The sequence below is a fragment of the Dama dama genome, chromosome X, assembly GCF_033118175.1.
Source record: "Dama dama isolate Ldn47 chromosome X, ASM3311817v1, whole genome shotgun sequence".
Classification (NCBI taxonomy): Eukaryota; Metazoa; Chordata; class Mammalia; order Artiodactyla; family Cervidae; genus Dama; species Dama dama.
In genome coordinates this window covers 37,303,819-37,327,371 of record NC_083714.1, presented here as the reverse complement: position 1 = coordinate 37,327,371, position 23,553 = coordinate 37,303,819, and the positions used below count along the sequence as shown (strand labels likewise).

The 23,553-nt window shown below is 42.2% G+C and overlaps 1 protein-coding gene across 1 annotated transcript; it reads left to right on the top strand.

Annotated features, from left to right (window-relative positions):
- The first annotated feature begins 6,185 nt into the window (after positions 1 to 6,185).
- Positions 6,186 to 8,002, top strand: LOC133051631 (small integral membrane protein 10-like protein 2A). The gene has a single exon (XM_061136203.1). The coding sequence runs from the start codon at positions 6,423 to 6,425 to the stop codon at positions 6,627 to 6,629; it is 207 nt and encodes a 68-aa protein (XP_060992186.1). The 5' UTR covers positions 6,186 to 6,422; the 3' UTR covers positions 6,630 to 8,002.
- Positions 8,003 to 23,553: the final 15,551 nt, after the last annotated feature.

The following is a 23,553-nucleotide window of genomic DNA, read 5'->3' as shown; positions in this document are numbered from 1 at the left end:
TGACTAACACAACTGGTCTATAAAGAAGTCCCTATATTAGTTTGCCAGGATTGCCATGACAAAGAACCACAGAATGGGTGGCCCTAACAACAGAAATTTACTTCCTTAGAGCCCTGGAAGCTAGAAGTCAGAAATTAAGTTATCAGCAGTGTTAGTTTCTTCTGAAGCCCTCACCTCTGCCATCTTCTCCATATGTCTTCACATGGTCTTCTCTCTGGGTCTATTTGAGTCCTGATCTCTCCTTATAATCTCCCCTGATGGTTCAGTTGGTCAAGACGCTGCCTGCAATGCAGGAGGCCCAGGTTCGATCCCTGGGACAGGAAGAAGGAAATGGCAACCCACTCTAGTATTCTTGCCTGGAGAATCCCATGGACAGAGGAGCCTGATGGGCTGCAGTCCATGGGGTCACAAAGAGTCAGACACGACTGAGTGACTTTCACTCAGTCACTCACTCTTCTTGTAAGAACAGCAGTCATGCTGGATTAAGGCTCACCTCAAGGACCCTCAGTTACATGTTTAACGACCTTGTCTTGGGACTTCCCTGGTGGTCCAGTGGTTGAGAGTCTGACTTCCAGGGCAGGGGACATGGGTTCAGTCCCTAGTCTGGGAAGACCCCACATGCCTCCAAGCAATTAACTCTGTGTCCCACAACTACTGAGCCTGAGTGCTACAACTACTGAGCCTGCACTCTAGAGTCCACGAGCTGCAACTACAAAAGCCTGTGCTTCACAACAAGAGAAGCCACTGCAATAAGAAGCCTGAGCACCGCAACTAGGAGCAGCCCCTACTCGCCACAACTAGAGAAAGCCTGCACACGGCAACAAAGGCCCAGCATGGCCAAATAAAAAATATTCAGTTTCGCCCATAACAGTTCCCATGAAACCGTAAGTGTGGGTTGACAAAAGGAAAGCCATGTGGCAGGTGGAGGCACAGTGGCAGCGTGAGTCACTGCTCACAAATGTTACTTGTGCCTTCAGAACCTCCTCAAAGCCAGTCCATATATATCATTTCTATTTCAAGAGCCCTCTGTACTCTTCACTAGCCAAACAAGTATATCACATAAGAATGTTATGTAACAGGGATCACTACACTGGAATTTTAAAGTCTTGATGGCGACCCTCATTTCTGAGAGGCTCCTATGTCTGCAGTATTGGTTAGTTTACTATTTAGACAGTACAATATAATGGTTAATAGCATGGACTCTGGAGCCAGCTTCTGGTTTAAGTTCCACCTTACCAATTATTAACTGGTGACCTTGGGTAAGTTACTTAAGCTTAACTTTTCTGTAAAATGTGTACAATAACAGTACCTACTGTGAAACTAATACAATATTGTAAGTCAACTAGACTTAGATTAAAAAATCATTTTAAAATACCTAAAAGCAAACAAATATAGTACCTACTTTGTAGTGCTGTTTTGAGGAATATTTTTTAATGTATGTAAAGTGCTTGGAAGAGTGTCTGGCATGTAACAAGAGCAATATTTGTGTTTGCTATTCCTGCTACAATTGGAAAGGAGAATAAGTTCCAGATTTCCACCTGTCCCTTCCTTAACAGAAAAATTCTTTTTCCACGGGGAGTCAGTTGGGGTATTTTGCCAGTTGCTGGTTTTACCTATTACAACTGTAAACCTAGGAACTGGAGAAATTACCAGAGAGTGGGTTTGTACACCCCTGGCCCCACTATGAGTTGGATTTATCCATTTATCATTTGACATTCATTAGCCCTCACTCTGACTGTGGGTAACTGTGATGCTCTCATTCCCCAGGATGACTGTTAGCTCAGAGCCATTGTCTACTAAGCCCTGGCGAGTATGTGGATTTTTATTTCTCCGCTACACAATTACTTTGGGAAATTACTGTGTGTCCTTTCAGGGGTAACTAGGAAGCTTTACTGTACATAATTACAATGTTACCATAACATCCTTCCTCAAGGCTCTCAGGTTCCCCTTCATTCTAGGGACCCTGGATACACAACCTGAGGAGCTATGGCCCTCTCTCATGGTGACCCAACTCTCTTTTTGACAGACTTCTTTTGGTTAAATGAGCCATACTTCTATTTGAGTCCTAGGGCCCCATGATTCAAGTAATTTCCACCAAAGGTCAAACCACTCAAAACCCAGAGCCTTAAAACAACCGCCATTTATTTAATGTACAGTTGTTGGGAGTTGGCAATTTGGGCTGGGCACATCTGGACTATTCTTTTGCTTGTGTCCACTGGACTCTCACATTATCTGTGGTCAGCTGCTGCTAGCAGTCTTGGTGACACTACTTCTAGGAGTTGGTTGGCTATTATTTGGGGATACAGGGATAACTGGGGCATGAGTTTGATCATCCAGTCTGGTGGCAGCAGGCTTACAAGACTAGCAATAGTGTGGGCCCCAATGCATAAGCACTTTTCTTGCTTTTGTCTGCACTGTTTTTGCCAATGTCCCATTGACCAAAACAAGTTAAAAGATATCTTCAAGAGAAAAAAAAACAGGTCACCTCTTGACAGATCTGCAGCATCAGTGCAAAGTTATGGATTCAGGGAGAGGGAGCATTTGTGGTGATTTTTATTCTGCCCCAGGCACCAATCCTCTTCCCCCTCCTATTCTGGAGCCCTAGCCTTTTGCAGGCATATCACTCAATTTCTTTACAAAAAACACTGTTCATTTTTATCCAGGAGATACACTCCTTCACTGGTGATGAGGGAAAGGAAGATGGTGAAAGTAAAACCCAAATTATTCAGCCATTTTTCAAATACTTTTTAAAATAATCATTTCCTTTCCCTCATCCTCCCATGTCCGCTTTCCATACCTGGTCCTTCTTCCCTCAAAGTGGCTCTGTTTCTGCAGCATCCTTTGCCTGCCTGAGATTCGCTGGGCTGTGGTGCCCTCCTGTGTGATTTCAGTTTGAGCCAACCTGTGTTCATTCCAGGAATTTATCACATATTTTGGGCCACTAGGGGCTTCCCCGATAGCTCAGCTGGTAAATCCAATTGCAATGCAAGAGACCTGGGTTCGATCCCTGGGTTGGGAAGATCCCCTGGAGAAGGGAAAGGCTACACACTCCAGTATTCTGGCCTAGAGAATTCCATGGACTGTATAGTTATGGGGTCTCAAAGAGTCAGACACGACTGAGCAACTCTCACAAGATTGTACAGTTTCCCAAAGACAATGCATTGCCTGAGGCTGTCTTGTCTACTCTGTTTCTCCTAAAGCTGGGGTTGAGATTGTATCATTTATAGATTGCTTGTGCTGTTCTGCTTGCCTTAGACAAAAATTTTAATATAAAAATGAGCAAAGGAACCAGAGCCTGGGCAACTTGAGGGGCAAAGAGAAAGTGGTGAGGAGAAGGGAAAGTTAACTGAAAAAAAAAAGCCTAACTCTCCTCTCCCCCACTGATGCCACTGCCCCTGGGGTTTCCAGGACCCTTTTAGTCTGCCTTCCAGTCATCTAGTCCATGGGGCCCTCCTTCCTTTTGAGGCCACTATGAATGACCAATAAACATAATATTCAGCTTCAACTGTAATCAAATATAAGCAAATTAATCAGAATAATGCTTTGCTTTTAGATTAGCAATAATAAAATAATACCTAATAATAATATGAGTGAGGATGTGGGGAAATGGACAGCGTCATACTCCTGAGGGAGTGGAAATTGGTACAACCTTTCTTACATGGAAATTGAATATACTGATTAAAATGAAGACTGCAAATCTTTTTCTTAGCTCATCCAAATGTTTATATATATATATATATATTTATTTATTTATTTATTTAATATATATATTTAATTGAAGTATAATTTATTTACGGTATTGTGTTAGTTTCAGGTGTACAATAAAGTGATTCAGTTATATATGTGTGTGTGCACTCAGTCATATTCAACTCTTTGTGATCCCATGACTGTAGCCCGCCGTCTCCTCTGTCCATGGAATTTTCCAGGCAAGAATACCGGAGTGGGTTTTCATTTACTACTCCAGGGGATCTTTCTGATGCAGGGATCGAACTCGTGTTTCCTGCACTGGTGCACTACCATTGCACCGCCTAGGAAGCCCTCAGTTTTATGGAGGGCTTTTCTGTCTGACTGACTTACTGTCTGAGCCACTGGGGAAGCCTATATATCTATATCTAAATATACTTTTTCAGATTCTTTTCCACTGTAGGTTATTGCACAATATTGAATATAGTTCCCTATGCTATACAGGTCTTTGTTCTTTATCTCTTTTCTATATGAAAAAGTGAAAGTGTTGGTCATAGACATTCCCTTCTCCAGGGAATCTTCCCGACCCAGGGATCAAACCTGGGTCTACCGCATAGCAGGCAGATTCTTCACTGTCTTTTATGTGTTAATCCCAAACTCCTAATTTATCCCTCTCCCTCCAGTAACCATAAATTTGTTTTCTATAAGACTACAAATCTTTTGATAGAGTACTTCCTTTCATGCAAATGTGCAACAATATCTGTATGTATAAAAGATGTCTAACCTTGCCAGTAAACAAAATATGCAAATTAAAACAATGAGATGTCATTTTCACCTAGAATGCCCAAGATTTAAAAGAATATCAATGCTATTATTAAGAAAGTAGAGGATGTTCATGGATACCTTAGAGCTGTGTGAAAGACAGTTTGACAATATGTATCAAAATCATTAAACAAATGAAAAACTTTTGATCCAAGAACTCCATTTCTAGGAATGTACCAGAGCGAGACATCAGAGAAGTATACAAAGATATGCCTGAGGATGCTAATCTCAACACTGTTTATGACTGTGGAAACTTTGAAACCATCCAAATATCCTTCAGTTAATGATTGGCCTGCTATAAGGAGTCATACACAGTACTCTCAATCACAAAGAATCAATATGAAAGGATAAGCAAGATATATCATTATGTTTAAAACAACTATCAAGGCAGTATGTTACTATGATTTCACTTTTGTCTTACTATTGGTGTGTGAAATATATATGTGTGTGTGTATGTGTGTCTGTGTGTTTCGTTGATTAAAATTGACTAAAACAGATACCAAGCTGTTAATAGTCTTTTTTTTCTGGTGGTTGTGATCCTAGAAACTTTGCTTTTCTCATAATATATACTTAAGTTTCAATGATCTACAAACAATTGGTAAAAATCATATATATTAAAAATTAAGAAATTTTGTAAAGTTGCTAAGCTTCTCTGATAGTTAAATAAATGCAAATTAGAAGAATAATAAGATACAACTATTGCCTATCATGTTGAGGAAAAAAATTCCAAGACTGACAATATTGTATAGAGCTTCCTTCTCTAAACTTCTTTGATCAACCGCATGTATTAGGAAAACTTTTTGACCTCAAACACTAAATATCTATGCTATGTGATGGTTTTTTATAATAAAGAATGAATTATATTATTCATCCTCTTCTGCCACTTGCAAATTCATGTTTACAATGATGCTATTGCAATAAATTCTGGCATAAGAAAAACTGGAAACGTTCAGAACACCCATCAACAAGGGACTTGTTATAAGAATTATTGAACACTATGAGCTGATATATGTATTGGTGTAATTATCCATCTTCAAGGAGAGTGAGGTAGTTGTGTGTTATTGACATGGTAAGGGCACCTTATCAACACATCACATCTGGAGGTATATACAGGAAACATGATCTCAGTTCATGGCTGCTGGGGCGGGGTGGGGAAAGGGAAACTAAGCAGGGAATTTGCTTTCCATTGTTCTCATTGTGCTGCTGACAAAGTCTAACAACTCGCTTTTAGACTTTGCCCATTAGCAGAATACTACAGATATAAAGCAAAAACAAATAAGACGCTTGAATGAATAACGCAGAATGCACACAACTTAAAGTTCAATTAGTTGGTTTGGTGTGTTTGTACTAGCTTACAACCGGGGACCGAAAAAATTCCTAAAGGGATTTGAGGCGACAGGAAATGCGTTCAAGCTTCGAAGTTGCTCAAGATCGTGCTTATGAAGCAAAATTTCTAACGATTCGAGCAAGTTTCACTTTGCTTCCGTTAAAATTTAAAAGTTAAAAGTTGAAAAAGGACCACTGGGGTCAGGAAGCTAGGTCTCCCCGACAAACTGCCCGCCCCTCCCCGCTCCTCCAGACTCCCCCTTAACATTGCCCCTTCCCCGTCCCAGGGCTCTGGATCCCTGGCGCTCTGCCTGATCCCGCCCCACGTGGCCCCGAGGCAGCCTAGGAGGGCGGCCCGGCGGGGCACCAGTGCCCGCTGTGGCCAGAGCACAGCCAGAGGAGGAGGGAGCACAGCCAGAGGAGGAGGGAGCACAGCCAGAGGAGGAGGGATCCCGCAGTGCAGCGCAATTAGCATCTGCTGCCGCGCGATCCACCTACCGCGCCGATTCCCCGCGAGAGCGTCCTTCTGTCCCCTGAACCAGCGGGAATCACCTGGCTCTGGGCACTGTATCCGGGGCCACAGCAAACCGATGGCAGCAGCAGCAGTCCTGTCGGGCGTAGCAGTGCGGCTGTCGCGCTCAGCCACGACCCGCGGCTCCTATGGCGCCTTCTGCAAGGGGCTCACGCGCACGCTGATCACCTTCTTCGACCTGGCCTGGCGTCTGCGCATGAATTTCCCCTACTTCTACATAGCGGCTTCGGTGATTCTAAACGTCCGCCTGCAGGTACATATTTAGAGCAACTAACTTTGTGGCAGTGGGGAGGCCCAGCCGGATGGCTGACCTCCACCCACTGGCTCACCCGCCCTAGAGCACAGAGCCCAGCTCGCCTCGCGCACACACACTTGCCGGCCTGTCCTGCTGTCGCCCCACCTTTTCATATAAACGCGCGGCTAGAAATCATTATTTGTGGAAAGCCTGCAATCTAACCAGGAAACTCTAAAATAAACGAGAAGTTGAATCTCAAGGAAGTAGCTAATTCAAGGAACAGAACTTAAAAATCTGAAAATCCTCAGAAATATTTAAGAAGTTCTTCTGTACATAAAGGGCTTCTTCCCTCGTGGCTCAGCTGGTAAAGAATCAAATGAGCACGCACGTTGGGAAATTACAATGAGCACAGGATGCGCTAAAGGAGAAAAAAAAGGAAAAGTTACCAAGGACTTAAATAAACTGCACAAGAATGGTCCAAATAGGAAGCAAATCTTCCAAATTTGAAAAAGAAGTGAAAGGACTTCCCACTGGATGGAATCAATTCTAGGCAATAGATGGATGGAAGCTGGAGGAAACTGATCACATGATCTGGAAGACATACTTGTCTTCATCCCCCAAAGGAAAAAACAGAACCTTCAGGGGAAAACAAACATTTCAAACTGTACAAGGAGAACATGCTTCCTATATGAAGCAACCTCAGTTTTCAACCATTGCGGGGAGTGTGAGAAAAGGAATCGGAACACTGGCATACGTGGATCAAGACTCTGCAATCACAGAAAATCCAATCATAGCTTCAACATCCCTATTCAATGAACAGTGTTTAAATAACCATTACAGAGGAAATATTAGTTATGCTTTTTCGTTTTTAGAGTAAATCTCTAGACACATCAGGGAAGACTAAATTATGGTCATAGAACAGAATGGGAATGGTAATCAACTTTGACAAGTACAAGCAACAAGTTGGCAACCAGAGGGGAGGAAAGGGAATAGTGGTGTTATTCTCCTAAACTAGGAAGTCTCCAGGTGAAAGAATAAGGCAGATTCAGGGGTTATATTTTTGAACTGAAGGAGTTAACCAACAGGAAACTTAAAAATAGTGATACAATGGTAGGGAAGTGGGGCAGGAAAACCCAGGAGACAGCAGGAAGGCAGCAGAAAACGTCTCACTTCATCAAAGTTAACAAATAGTAAGAAAAGCATATTACTAGGAAAACTGGAGTTAACCTCTAAACAGACATGTAAAGTTTTTGCCTCTGGAATGGGAAAGCAAAAGCTAAGAAGGGTAGGTGGGGATTCACTGCTTTTCATTATATGCCCTTTTGTACTGGTTGATTTTTTTTTTATAATCCTTTATATGCATGTATTATCTTGATTAAAAATTAAAACCTATTAAAAGTGAATTTACTGCAGTTGGAAGGAAATTTGGGGGAAGGGGGTTGGGGAGTGGCCCATGAGTCCAGGTAGGTTCTGCCTTCCTATCTTTCTGCAATAGTGGATGCGTATCCTAAACTGTTCCCGAATGATCACATGAAATATGATTTCCTTGCTTTCCAAGTACAGCATAAGATCATAAGGAAATGCCTGATGAAATGATCAGTAATCTTCAGATAGTCCAGAGCTTCCTTACTCTATGAAACTTCTCATGAGCTAATCTCTGCCATGTCATGTTTAAGGTAAAAACAAAACAAAAGGTGTGATTTAATTTTTCAAAACTGAAAAATTGGGCAAGTACCCTATGATGTTTAGACAAGATTCTCACATTTTAGTATTGATCATAATAGCAAGAGGGGGGAAATAAGCTAAATGTGCAACAGAAGCTGGGCTAAACAGAAATAGTCCATCAATGGAATGGGGTAGTATGTGCATGCTCAGTTGCTCAGTCCTGTCTGATTCGTTGTGATCCCAGGGACTGTAGCCTAACGGACTCCTCTGTCCATGGCATTTTCCAGGCAAGAATACTGGAGCCAGAAAGAAATATATATTATATAACATTCACTCTTCTTAATTATAGAGAACTAATACTTGGAAACACTATTGCACTTTTCCTATAACCATGCAATATCCCAAGCACTTTGTATGCATCATTTCATTTAATCCTCATGACAACTCAGAGATACGTGACTGTCATCACCCCTGGTTTGCAGGAGAGGAGACAAACACGGAGAAGGGTAGTGGCAGAGTGATGAAATATTGCCAACAATATTATTCTTCCTGCTAATGTGAGACATTCATAGCTATGATTTGTTTTTTTCTTTGCATTACTCTGCACTCCCAATGCAGAGGGCCCCAGGTTTGATCTCTGGTTAAGGAATTAGATCCATATGCCACAAATAAGAGCCGGTGCGGCCAAATAAATAATAAAATAAATATTTTAAAAACTTTAGTGTAAAATTCACTATCTAAGTGGATGGCATGGATGCTAGGATTTGGGGAACAGAGGGTTAGACACCCTATTCCTACACCCTTGGATTAGCACTCCCAAGTACATGTACCACTGCACATGAATGGAGGGTCAGGTGTAACTCAGAGTCACTCAGGATTTGAATTTTAACCAAAGAAATTAGTTTTTATGAGATATTAAATGCATTCTTGCAATAATACCCAGAAGCAAAATAGCTTTAATGTGGAAACTGTAACTGTAATTCAGCGCAATTAATTAAACTGTAGTTAAATGTCACTTTCTCCTCAGAAAACATAGTTTTTGCCCATTAACAGAGAAACATCAAATATACACAGTTCTAAACAGTTGCAGTTTAAAATTTTTAACTTGCATAAATTATGTACAGGTTTTTGTTTTGGGGGTTCACTTTTCAAATCATTTCCCTTAATTCACTGCAGGTATAATTTCTCTTCATCTGACAGACCAAAAAGAGAGAGAGAGAGAGAGACAGCCAGTGAAACCACAGCATCCTCAGATACATTAACCTGCTCAATTCCATGACCATCTGATTTTCATGAGCCAAATATTCCTGGCAACTTTTGGAATAGACTTAATTGTCGAGTGAGATACAGTTCTCTTGAGCACTGCTAACACTATCCTAGAGCAACAGAAAATGTCCTTTAATTCAGGCTTTCCTAAACATGCAGTTCTCTGAAAGCACCAGATGGGAGGGAGCTCCTCTCTCACATATCAGATGAAAAGAATTAATTTTCTTTCTTTTCTTTTAAATTGAAGTATAGTTGATTTGCAATGTTTCAGGTGTACATCAAAGTGATTTAGTTATGCTTACAAATATATAGAGATTTCCCTGGTGGCCAAGTGATTAAGACCCAGTGTTTTCATGGCCATGGACCCAGATTCGATCCCTGGTCAGGGAACTAAGATCCCACAAGCTGCATGGTGTAGCCAAATATATATATATATATATGACATATGTCTGGAGAAAAGTCTTAATTCAAAAAGATACATGACCTCAATATTCACAGCAGAATTATTTACAACATATATATATACTTCCCCAGTGGCTCAGTGGCCAGTAAAGAATCTGCCTGCAATTCAGGAGATGGGAGTTCAATCCTTGAGTTGGGAAGATCCATGGCCCCTGGAGGAGGGCATGGAAACCCACTCCAGTATTCTTGCCTGGAGAATCCCATGGACAGAGGAGCCTGCTGGGCTACAGTCCATAGGGTCACAAAGAGTCAGACATGACTGAAATGACTTAGCAGGTAGGCAGGCAGGCATTATATATATTTATATTTATTTAATATATATGTTTATTTATTTATTTATTTATTTTCAAATTCTTTTCATTTTATGTTATTACAAGATACTGAGTACAGTTCCCTGTGCTATACAGTAGGACCTTGTTGTTTATCTGTTTCTTATATAGCAATCTCCTGTTAATCCCAAACTCCTAATTTCTCTTCCTCCCACCCCATGTATCCCCTTTGGTAACCATAAGTTTGTTTTCTATATCTGTGAGTCTATTTCTGTTTTGTAAATAAGTTGATTTGTATTTTTTTTATTTTAGATTCCACATATAAGTGATATCATATGATATCTGTCTTTCTTTGTCTGACTTATTTCACTTAGTACAGTATTCTTTAGGTTCATGTTGCTGCAAATAGCATTATTTCACTCATTTTATGAAGTAGTATCCCCTTGTCTATATATACCACATCTGTTTTATCCATTCATCTGCCAGTGGACACTTAGGTTGTTTCCATGTCTTGACTATTGTAAATAGTGCTGCTGTGCACATTGGGGTGCATGTATATTTTCAGATTAAGAGTTTTTGCATTCCTATACACTAACAAAGAAAAAACAGAAAGAGAAATTCAGGAAACAATCCCATTCACCATTGCAATGAAAAGAATAAAATACTTGGGAATAAATTTACCTAAAGAAACAAAAGACCTATATACAGAAATCTATAAAACACTGATGAAAGAAATCAAAGAGGACACAAATAGATGAAGAAATATAAAATGTTCGTGGATTGGAAGAATCAATATAGTGAAAATGAGTATACTAGCCAAAGCAATCTATAGATTCAATGCAATCCCTATCAAGCTACCAATGGTATTTTTCACAGAACTAGAACAAATAATTTCACAATTTGCATGGAAACACAAAATACCTCGAATCTTGAAAAAGAAGCAATCTTGGAAAAGAAGAATGGAACTGGAGGAATCAACCTTCCTGACTTCAGACTATACTACAAAGTTACAGTCATCAAGACAGTATAGAACTGGCACAAAGACAGAAGTACAGATCAATGGAACAAAATAGAAAGCCCAGAGATAAATCCACGCACCTATGGACACCTTATCTTTGACAAAGGTGGCAAAAATATACAACGGAGGAAAGACAGTCTCTTTAACAAGTGATGCTGGGAAAACTGGTCAACCACGTGTAAAAGATAACACAGAGAAATAAACTCAAAATGGGTTAAAGATCTAAATGTAAGACTGGAAACTATAAAACTCTTAAAGGAAAACATAGGCGGAACACTCTGACATAAATCATAGTAAGATCCTCTATGACCCACTTCCTGGAGTAATGGAAATAAAAACAAAAATAAGCAAGTGGGAACTAATTAAACTTAAAAGCTTTTGCACAACGAAGGAAACTATAAGCAAGGTGAAAAGGCAGCCTTCAGAATGGGAGAAAATAATAGCAAATGAAACAACTGACAAAGAATTAATCTCCAAAATATACAAGCAGCTCATGCAGCTCAATACCAGAAAAACGAACAGCCCAATCAAAAAGGGAGCAAAAGAACTAAACAGACATTTCTCCAAAGAAGACATACAGATGGCTAATAAACACATGAGAAGATGCTCAACATCACTTTTTATCAGAGAAATGCAAATCAAAACCACAATGAGGTATCATCTCATGCCAGTCAGAATGGCCACCATCAAAAAGATTACACACAATAAATGCTGGGGACAGTGTGGAGGAAAAGGAACCCTCTTACACTGTTGGTGGGAATGTAAGCCAGTACAGCCATTGTGGAGAATAGTGTGGAGATTCCTTTAAAAACTGAAACTAGAACTGCCATATGACCCAGTAATCCCAGTGCTGGGCATACACACAGAGGAAACCAGAATTGAAAGAGACACATGTACCCCAATATTCATTGCAGCACTGTTTGTGATAGCCAGGACATGGAAGCAACCTAGATGTCCATCGGCAGACAAATGGATAAGGAAGATGTGGTACATATACCCAATGGAATATTACTCAGCTATAAAAAGGAATGCATTTGAGTCAGCTCTAATGAGGTGGATGAAACTGGAGCTTCTTATACAGAATGAAGTAAGTCAGAAAGAGAAACACCAAAAGAGGATATTCACGCATATATATGGAATTTAGAAAGACAGTAACGACTATCCTATATGCAAGGCAGCAAAAGAGACACAGGTGTAAAGAGCAGACTTTTGGACTGTGTAGGAGAAGGTGAGGGTGGGATGATTTGAGAGAATAGCATTGGAACATATATTACCATATGTAAGATAGATGACCAGTGCAAGTTCAATGCATGAAGCAGGGCACTCAAAGCCACTGCTCTGGGCCAACTCAGAGGGATGGGGTGTGGAGGGAGGTGGGACGGGGGTTCAGGATGGGGGACACATGTTCATCCATGGCTAATTCATGTGGATGTATGGGGAAAAAAATCACAATATTGTAAAGTAATTATCCTCCAATTAAATACATAAATTCATTTTTTTAAAAAGACTTTTCTCAAGATGTATGCCCAAGAGTGGGATTCATGGATCATATGGTAGCTCTATTTTTAGTTTTATAAAGAACCTCCATACTGTTTTCCAAAGTACCTGTACCAGTTTACATTCCCACCAACAGTGCAGGTTTCCCTTTTCTCCATACCCTCTCCAGCACTTGTTATTTGTAGACTTTTTGATGATGACCATTCTGACTGGTGAAAAAAATTCCTTTTCTACCTCAACTCTATCAATTCCCCCTGCCTTTCCCCAAGGTCCTCTCCAGGTAGGACCAAACTTCTGACTTCACAGGCACAGATGAAGGTTCCAGGCCCTAGACTTCCTCGAGCTGGACTACAGCCTGCACTTTCCATTGTGACCCTTGACCCCCTTTCTTGAATGCAGTCCCATGACTGCCTTCAGACTGGTTCTGGTCACCTGAACGATTACTGGTGATGACTCCCTTCTCCAGCAACTCAGAGAGACTATCTTTAGAATTCAGGGCCCCAGCATAGGTGTGGGAGTGGTCAGAGAGTGGGAAACAGTCTCTCTTTTAAGACATGTTACCCTAAGTCCAGACCTTGGGTAGTGTTACTGCAAGTCTAAGAACTTTGCTTCAAATCCTTCCCGAAGGATGCTTGGGAAGCTAGAAGTCAAGTTCATAAGCTAAATTTTGTTGAACCAAAGAATATGAGTAACTCTGGGTAAGGTAACCAAAGTCTTAAAAGGTGGAGGCCTTTAAAAGGACAAGCAGGGGTCTTTTGGAGGTCCAATTTGCCGGTTGTTTGCTGGGTAATGCTGTCCTTCCATCATTTGTATTTCTATACCAAGCACTCTTGTGGTCTGAAGAAGTAAATCCCTATGATTTTCAGCAGTTCCCTAAAGGAGTGAATGTTAGGTAGACAGAAAAGTAATATGGGGACTTCCCTGGTGGTCCAGTGGCTAAGATTTTGTGCTCCCAATGTAGGGGACTCAGGTGTAATCCCTGGTTAGGGAACTAGATCCCACATGCCTCGACTAAGACCCATGCAGCCAAATAAATAAATATTTTTTAAAAGTAATATAGATGGTAACTACCTTCTACTCCTAGCTTGTACAAACACCCTTCTTCCATTCATACTATTCCAAACATGGCTCCCTCCTGGCATACTTTAATTACTCCACATACCAGCAAGAACTGCCCAGAGAGAAACAACACATACAAACATTTCCAGCTATCACAGTCAAAAGTGAGGTTATGGGGCATCTGTTTACAGTTCAGGTTTTCTCCATGATCTCTTCTTTCTCTAGAGCCGCATTATCCCAACTTATTTTTGTTCTTCTACAGTTCCATGACCTAAATGGTGAATTCACTCCCACTATATCCTATTTACAATACTAAAGAAGAGGTGAAAGAGTTTTTAAAAAAAAACACAATCAGCCGGGCAACACAGGTAGAGGGTAAGTCCTTGTGCCTGCACATAGCCACAAGGTGGTCCTGTTATTTATTTATAACTTGTTTGTCAATTTCACTGTCCTTTTGCCTTATCTACCAGGGGGTGGGGTGGGGCACAGTTTCATTCCTGAGGAGTCTGAGCTTTGGTGGGCTTCTTAGAAATGCAGTACTCTGGCTTCTAGCCCCTCAGCACAGTCATATAAGAAGAGACCTTAGGGGATCCGAGTCTCATTTGTATTCCTCCCTGCTCTCATTCTAAATAATGAACATCATAACCACCTGTTTTGAGTGGTTCCAGGAACTAAGAGTGAACTTCACATTTTGTGGAACCCTTGTTTTGTTGCGTACTAGATGTGCTACTTCTAGGGAACAAGAACTTCTAAACCAGCAGAGATCAGACTTGCAGGGACACAAACTACAACTGTTGCAGATGGGTCTGGTGTGTTTATGAGAGACACCACCTTTGTTTCTGCCCTGCTCTGTTCTGAAACTTGCAAATCTTGGCAATGGGAGAAACAGCACCATAAATGGGTTCCAGGTTCATAGTGGATATTACCTCCTAGCAGCCTGAGCTGCGATTCTCCTTGCCACATGCTCCACACAGTAAGCATACCGATTCACCCTAAACATTTTGGGCACCACAGGAGCCACTACGTGATAAGAGCCAAGAGGCTAACCTACTAGCATGGAGAGCCTGTTTTCACTGTGGATCCACATTAGCCTGGGTGTGGTAGGAATAACAAGTGCTTTTGAAGTCTTGGATGGTGGCCAAAATCTGTGCAATTCCCATAAGGATAAGCTACCCCATTTTACCTCCTCTGTTGATAAGAAGGGTGATTTGCTCCTTCTGAACCCCATAGCTCTTTCTCCAGTGGCCAGGGAGCATGGGACAGTAGACAGGAGATGAGAGTCTGTCTCTGTGTGGAAATTCCTAAAGTCAGGAGGTTTCCTGGAGAAGTCTATTCCAGCAGGGTGAGCAGAGACCATTATGTGGTGGATTACGGAAGAAAAGGATGGGGGCAAATCCCACACCCAGTCTTAACTCTGCATCCCTCAGAAGATGCAGAAGATGATTTCAGTGTTTTCAGAGATACAGCCAGTTGGAGCACAGAGGTTAGAGAAAGCAACAGAACATTAGGATAGCCCTGAAACTTACCAGCCACATAGAAATAGATGACCAATGGTTGTGAGGGAGACATATATAGCCTGGCCAATAAAAAGCCCTCAATAAATGGAAAAAAATATGCTCACTCCTCTCAAGTCTTCCCCAGGTCCAAAATCCCTTGGTCTCCTATAAAACACAAAACATGTCAATTGATTGATTATTTAATTAATACCTGCCAAACCTGTATTAGGAGTAAAGGTGAGAAGACCCACTCCCCCACATTCAAATCTCACCATGTTTCTCTCCAGGCTGCTGACTTGGGCTTGCATAGCTAACTCGGGTAGCTCACATCTTAATGGATAAGGTATTCTTTAACAGGAGTAGGTCATAATACTGAGATAAAGAGATAAATTCCAGCTCTGATGAGAGAACAGAGGACTTTCTTTGCCATCTGCATCCTGAGGAACCCCTCGGGCAGGAGGTGACACGTTGCAGCCTTGGGGAAACCTAGACCGGGATGGCAAGATGTGAGTTGCGGACACCCACAGCCTGTAAGATCTTTATGAATAATACGGGAGAGACTCGAGCCCACCCACCCAGCAGGCACATTTTCAATCAGGACGGACTGTGACAGTCTTGCTTTCTTTTCCCCAGGAGGACGATTTCAATGAGCACAAGGTTTTAATGACCGCCCTCCGCCCTCCCTGCCTCGGCCGTCCGCGCACCCAACGTGCCACCTTGCTCTACGGCCGCCGCGTGAGCCTTGCACGTGCACGAGCCCACAGTGTCTGGAGGCCACATGGAAGAGGGTGTGCCTGTGGATGTCAGCACGGAAGGCAAGGTCGACGACTTCCCCGGAGAAGCAGTACAGGCAGCCATCAACCCCATGTTGGACCAGGTCAACACCTGCCTAGACTACCTGGAGGAGAGGAATGACCGCCTCCATGGGCGCCTCCAGTAGTGGTTGAATCTAGCTGGCAGACACATCTTGAGTTCCAGCCGCCACTCAGGGAGGCCCCAAGCGATTGGCAGCCCCTAGTGGAGCCCTCCAAGGGCCCAGGGGCCAGGCCTCTACCCTGCCTGCCTGAGCCCTCACCACCTGGCTTAGGGTGACCTGCAGAGGTCCTGGGGGATCTGCCTGCCTGGGCCATTCTTGTGGTACTTCCCTTCATGGGCCTGGCATACCCCGACCTCCTGACATCCCCACCTAAGGTCAGGTGTGGGCCTGTGACCCAACCAATTTGCCTGCCTGCCCAAATCCTAGGTGCTGCTCACCCTGCCCAGGCCTTTAGTGTTCACATTGAAGTAGTCGCCAACAGTGCGTGCACACACACACACACACACACACACACACACACACTAAAGGTCCTTAATATTCTCAAGTTTATATAATATGTGCAAACCTCATACAAAAGAAGAGGTTAGGCTTGGTTTGGTGGATTCTAAATGGAGGCCAAAATGTCCCTTTTGAGAGGGTCCTTGGCTTTATCAGGGGAGTTCGGATGCCTTCAGGCTTGACATCAACCACAATTACAAAAAATACATACACTAAGCACTGTGCAGATCTTACCTGATGCTAAATGTTCCTGGAAACTGGTAGAATAATCCCAGAAGAGGGGGTCAGGGTCTCCCTGATCCTTCTGACTTTCAACCTCTGAGAAGAACCCTTTTTCCCTAACCCCCAAAAGCACTCCATCCATTCCCTGCTAGGTACTACTGCGCGGGTATCCTGGATCACTTGGCAGTAGTTTTATCTGAAAGGCAGTTTCCAGTTAGTCTCTGGAAGGTGTGTGGCTATCCTGCTTCCCTCTGTTAAGTTGCCAGGCTCAACTGGTACAGGTCCTTTGGGGCGAGGCCAAGAGGAAGTTTCACAAGTGTTACAATGGATTCACCTGACCACCCTTCATTCTAAGGACTCTGGGTGTGAATAAATCATGCCTGGGAATTGAACTTGAGCTATTCCATTGTTAGGCTAGTGTGGTGACTAAAACTCCAGGCACTTCTGTTGGCCAGACATAAGAATCTTTTTGGTTATAGAAATCAAATAAGGCCTTGGTGGATTATCTGTAGATTTCATTCATGGGAACTCCAAGGTGAATTATCCAAGGCCAGAGATGTGTACATGTGTTTTAGTCCACTCAGGATGCTATAACAAAATGCCACAGACTGGGTGGCTTAAAGAGCTCGCACTTATTTTCTCCTAGTGCTGGAGCCTGAAAACCCAAGAATAACACTGCCAGCAGGATTGGTTTCTGGTGAGACCTGTCTTCCTGGCTTGCAGATGGTCCCCTTCTCTTTGTGCCTTCACATGGTCTCTCTTTTATGTGTTTGTAGAGAGAGAGATTTAGTGTCTTTTCCTCTTACAAGGACACTCTTTCTATCAGAATAGGGCCCCACCCTGATGACTTCATTGAACCTTAATTATATCCTTAAAGGCCCCATCTCCAAATATGGTCACATTGGGAATTGGGGCTTCGACATATGAATTGGGGGCAGGGGGAACACAATTCAACCCATAACATGTCAGATGATCCCCAGATGTATGTTACAGTAATATCTGCTTTGCTACTGATGTTAACTGTCACATCAGTGACAGTTAGACTGTCTATCTAGACTCTTAGACTCATCTATGCCTGGCCCCCTCCAATATGCTACAAATCAGAGAGCCCATTTCAATGGCATCTACTTCTCAATGGCATACTCAGTCTCAGCAGAAGTGCTTTTGCTAGCTTTTGATGCTTCCCTCACCCACTAATTTCTCAAGGTAAGGGTTACAGGAAAGATGCTTGAATTTCTTTGGAGGGCAAAGTTAGCAGTGAATGGGTAGACCCTCATAAGATTCAATACGGTACTCTCATGTTCAGAAATTTTGAATTTCCTCCCCTACATTATGCCAGTAGCCTTCTAACCACTCAATGCCACATGTCACAGGCTAGCATCTGGTCCAGTTTTGCATTAGACAACCCAGCAAACAGAATCACAGCCTGCTGCCTGAGCTCACCACTGCAAATAAAATTCATGAATGCCTACCACTCTTTCCATTTAACTCTATTCCTTAACTGACACTGTGTCGCACTTGCCATCCCAAGATAATATACCTTAAGTCAATCTAGAAGGATGACAACATCTTTGGATGGTAAATAATATTATCATCTCCATGAGGTGGCCCCTTTCCCTCTGCACATAAATACATAGGACCCATGAGATAGAATAAATGGACAGCAATTATTGACTCATATCATGAAAATGACCGTTTCATCCTTCTCAGTAGGAATGACTTCATCTTTGCACCATAAGCATTTTATCTTTCCATCTTGGGGACAAAGGAGGGTTAATAAGCAGTTAATTTCAATACTCCTTTTCCCAGAAAAAGATTAGTGCAAGCTATTCAGGATTCTATCATTCCCTTTGGCAGTGAATGAAAAAGAAATGGAAATATGATTCTGTCGGGACCAGTGAGAGGTGAAAAGTGTCCTAGGGTGCTTCTAAGAAACTTTTCCTCTCTCCTAAGAACTAAATGCAGAGGGGTGGTCCTTTTGTTTTCCCTGTGGAAATTGTTCGATATGGATGTGACTCCTGGGAAGTGCTATAGCCATCTTGCCAAGAGCCTGACAATGAAGCCAAATCATGGAGGATGACAGATACAAGGGAATCACAAAGTGGACCTGGAGCTCTATGTCTAGAGCCTGCTATACCTCTGGACTTCTCCCCTGATGACACTAAAAAAAAAAAAAGGGAAGCTCTTAATAAGTATGCAACAGGTATTGGAAACCCACGTATGTGGTTTCCTCTGTGTGTGTTTCTCTGTGTGTGTGTATCTTGCTCAATGTAAACTATTAGAGTCACTGCATTTCCTTGGTGGTACAGTGGATAAGAATCTGCCTACCAATGCAGGGGACACAGGTTTGATCCCTGGTCCAGGAAGATTCCACATGCTGTGGAACAACTAAACCCATGTGCCACAACTACCAAGCCCACATGAGGCAACTACTGAAGCCTGTGCGCCTAGAACCTGTGTTCCACAACAAGAAGCCACTGCAGTCAGAAGCCCAGGCACCACAACAAAGAGTAGCACTCACTCTCCGCAACTAGAGAAAGCCCACATGCAGCACAACCAAAAAATGAAGACCCAGCACAACCAAAAAACAACATCCTTTCAAAAACAAATTATTAGAGTCACTGAAGTCAAGTATTAGCCATCATCCAAATAGGCACTGATTTACAGAAGGAGTTTAATGCAAAATTACATTAGATGATAAATTAGATGATTAAATGGAGGCTGAAGAAGGGAAGGAGATTTGCCTACGGTCACTCTGGAAGTTACTAGCAGATATAAGACTAGAACCCCAGTATTGGCCTGAGAGAGGCTGCAACTCTCCAAATATTTGAGGATGCTAATGAAGAGTAGCAGGGACAAGAAAAATAGGATCTCAAAATGACAGACTTTCAAGAGGCATCTCTCTAAATAACCCGTCATCAGATCTATTTTTAAAATATGCATTCTTAAAGAATATATCAACAGAAGGATGGCTTGGGAAAACTAGCTGTCTCAGCCTGACATATATCTCTGCCCATCTCAAGATTTAGGACATAGCACTGTGGGCAGAGTAGGCTCTACAGGAAAGGTAACCTTCACCTCTCCTTTCCCAATCTAGACTTCTCTTTCCCTCAGTTCTCCTCTTCCCAGGCCGGAGACCTGGCCTGTGAGGAATACAATAAACACCCCAGCAGATGCTTCATCCGCGGCACTGATTCATGACATTCACTTGACAAAACTGTGGTATTTCAAGGCTCAAATGGATTCAGTAATCACTCAACTTCTCCACCTGTGCAGGCATAGACTAAAACGAAGACACAGACTGCCACCTAGGGGTTATTTTTCAGTTTAGATCAGTTCAGTTGCTCAGTCGTGTCTGACTCTATGCAACCCCATGGACTGCAGCACGCCAGTGCTGTCCTTAACCAACACCTGGAGCTTGCATAAACTCATGTCCATCGAGTCAATAATGCCATCCAACCGTCTCATCCTCTGTTGTCTTCTTCTCTTCCTGCCTTCAATCTTTCCCAGCACTGGGGTCTTTTGCAATGACTCAGTTCTTTGCATCAGGTGGTCAAAGGATTGGAGTTTCAGCTTCAACATCAGTCCTTCAGTCATTTGCATATCTGAGGTTATTGATATTTCTCCCAGCAATCTTGTTTCCAGCTTGTGCTTCCTCCAGCCCAGAGTTTCTCATGATGTACTCTACATATAAGTTAAACAAGCAGGGTGACAATATACAGGCTTGACATACTCCTTTTCTTATTTGGAACCAGTGTGTTGTTCCATGTCCAATTCTAACTGTTGCTTCCTGACCTGCATACAGGTTTCTCAAGAGGCAGGTCAGGTGGTCAGGTATTCCCATCTCCTTCAGAATTTTCCATGGTTTATTGTGATCCACACAGTCAAAGTCTTTGGCATAGTCAATAAAGCAGAAATAGATGTTTTTCTGAAACTCTTGCTTTTTCAATGATCCAGGAGCTGTTGGCAATTTGATCTCTGGTTCCTCTGCCTTTTCTAAAACCAGCTTGAACATCTGGAAGTTCAGGGTTCACGTAGTGCTGAAGCCTGGCTTGGAGAATTTTGAGCATTACTCTACTAGTGTGTGAGATGAGTGCAATTGTGTGATCGTTTGAGCATTCCTTGGCATTGCCTTTCTTTGGGATTGGAATGAAAACTGACCTTTTCCAGTCCTGTGGCCACTGATGAGTTTTCCAAATTTCCTGACATATTGAGTGCAGCACTTTTACAGCATCATTTATTAGGATTTGATATAGCTCAACTGAAATTCCATCACGTCCACTAGCTTTGTTTGTAGCTTCCTAAGGCCCACTTGACTTCATATTCCAGGATGTCTGGCTCTAGTTGAGTGATCACACCCTTGTGATTATCTGGGTTGTGAAAATCTTTTTTGTACAGATCTTCTGTGTATTCTTGCCACCTCTTCTTAGTATCTTCTGCTTCTGTTAGGTCCATATGATTTCTGCCCTTTATGAGCCCATCTTTGCATGAAATGGTCCCTTGGTATCTCTAATTTTCTTGAAGACATCTCTAGTCTTTCCCATTCTATTGTATTCCTCTATTTCTTTGCATTGATGGCTGAGGAAGGCTTTCTTATCTCTCCTTGTTCTTCTTTGGCACTCTGCATTCAAATGGGTATAGCTTCCCTTTTCTCCTTTGCTTTTTGCTTCTCTTCTTTTCACAGCTATTTGTGAGGCCACCTCAGACAGCCATTTTGCTTTTTTGATTTTCTTTTCTAGGGGATGGTCTTGATTTCTGTCTTCTGTACAATGTCACGAACCTCCGTCCATAGTTCATCAGGTTCTCTGTCTATCAGATCTAGTCCCTTAAATCTATTTCTCACTTCCACTGTATAGTCATAAGGGGTTTGATTTAGGTCATACCTGAATGGTCTAGTGGTTTTCCCTACTTTCTTCAATTTCAGTCTGAATTTGGCAATAAGGAGTTCATGATCTGAGCCACACTCAGCTCCTGGTCTTATTTTTGCTGACTGTATAGAGCTTCTCCATCTCTGGCTGCAAAGAATATAATCAATCTGATTTCGGTGTTGACCATCTGGTGATGTCCATGTGTAGAGTCTCCTCTTGTGTTGTTGGCAGAGGGTGTTTGCTATGACCAGTGCGTTCTCTTGGCAGAACTCTATTAGCCTTCGCCCTGCTTCATTCCATACTCCAAGGCCAAATTTGCCTGTTACTCCAGGTGTTTCTTGACTTCCTACTTTTGCATTCCAGTCTCCTATAATGAAAAGGACATCTTTTGGGGGTGTTCGTTCTAGAAGGTCTTGTAGATAACCTCACAGAGGCATGTTTTCAGAGTGTTCATAGTGCCTCCAATGAAAGATATTGCCAAAGAACAAATTATCACCCTGATGACCAATCCTTTGGGGGGGGGGGGGGATCGTCCTTTCTATTCATACTGGAACCAAAACAAGAACCAATATTCGGAACCTGCTCAGAACATTAGTCCATATCACATTACCACTTCTAACTCAGATGGTGCCAAGCCATGCCTTAATTATCATCGTGTCAACACAAATAACCAATAACCGAACTGTAACAGGAATAGAAATAGAACAGAGTGTTCTTTGAGCAAAACTGAGCACTATAGCCTAGGGAACAACTTATCAGCAACTCTTAGAAGCTGTGCTGGAGAAGCATGGTTTTCATCACAGTTTTGTATCTTTTCAGAACAAAGAACCATCAGGCAGAAACATGCAGGGGTACATTCCTTCAAGATTTCAAAAGGGATTGATTAGCACGTACAGAGTGAATCAGCAGGACCTTGATATCTGGGAAGGAAAACTTATCTTTAAAGGAATAGTAGCATAGGCATCATAGAACAGGGTAGCATTATCCCTACCTTCAAAGTGGACATACGTTACTTCTGGATAATGAATTCTTTTCTGAATGGCTAAAGCAGATGTACACTGCATGATAAACAGGTCATAAGACAGGCTGTTCTAGTTAGCATAAAGTTCAAGCTAAATCACATAAAAGCCAGAATGATTTCCCCATACCTTAATTGTGAAAATTTCTTCCCTCCATCACAAAGTTCTCTTGAGCCCAAACAGTGGTCTAAAACTCTAATCCTGCATCTGAACTTTGTGCAACTTTGCACAGCAAGTTGTGGGCTATATGCTTCCTGTCTCCTCTACTCTCCTGGAGGTAGAAAGGAGATTCCTTTGATTATCTACTCTTCTTAGATTTGGAGAGCACACTGAGCTGAAATTCTAACCCCTTGCAAATCCACAGATGTTTCCTTTACACCCATTGTTGATTCTGTGTTCACCCTAGTGGATTAGAAGGGATTCATACACCTTGAGTAAGCACATACCTTACATACTGACTTTGTTTCTATATCGTAGCTCATGTCTTTTTATGAGTCCATATTCTGCTTATGGGACTCTGCTTCCAGGTATTGGCTCATATTTCCACATACAGACGGTGGTGAATTGACTGAAAAAAAGGCCACAGCAATTCCTCCTGTCCTTGGATATGCAGCCTTTTGCTTATATGTTGAAGGCAGAGCTGAGGATTTGCTGATGGAGTTCGTGTGGCACATGAAAAAAACAGAGGAGTCAAGGAGGATGCCAAGGTGCTTGGCCTAAGCAATATAAAGAAAAGCACTTTGATTCATCAAGGGGCAGAAGACAGAGGAAGAACAGGTTTGCGACGGGGAAAAAAGC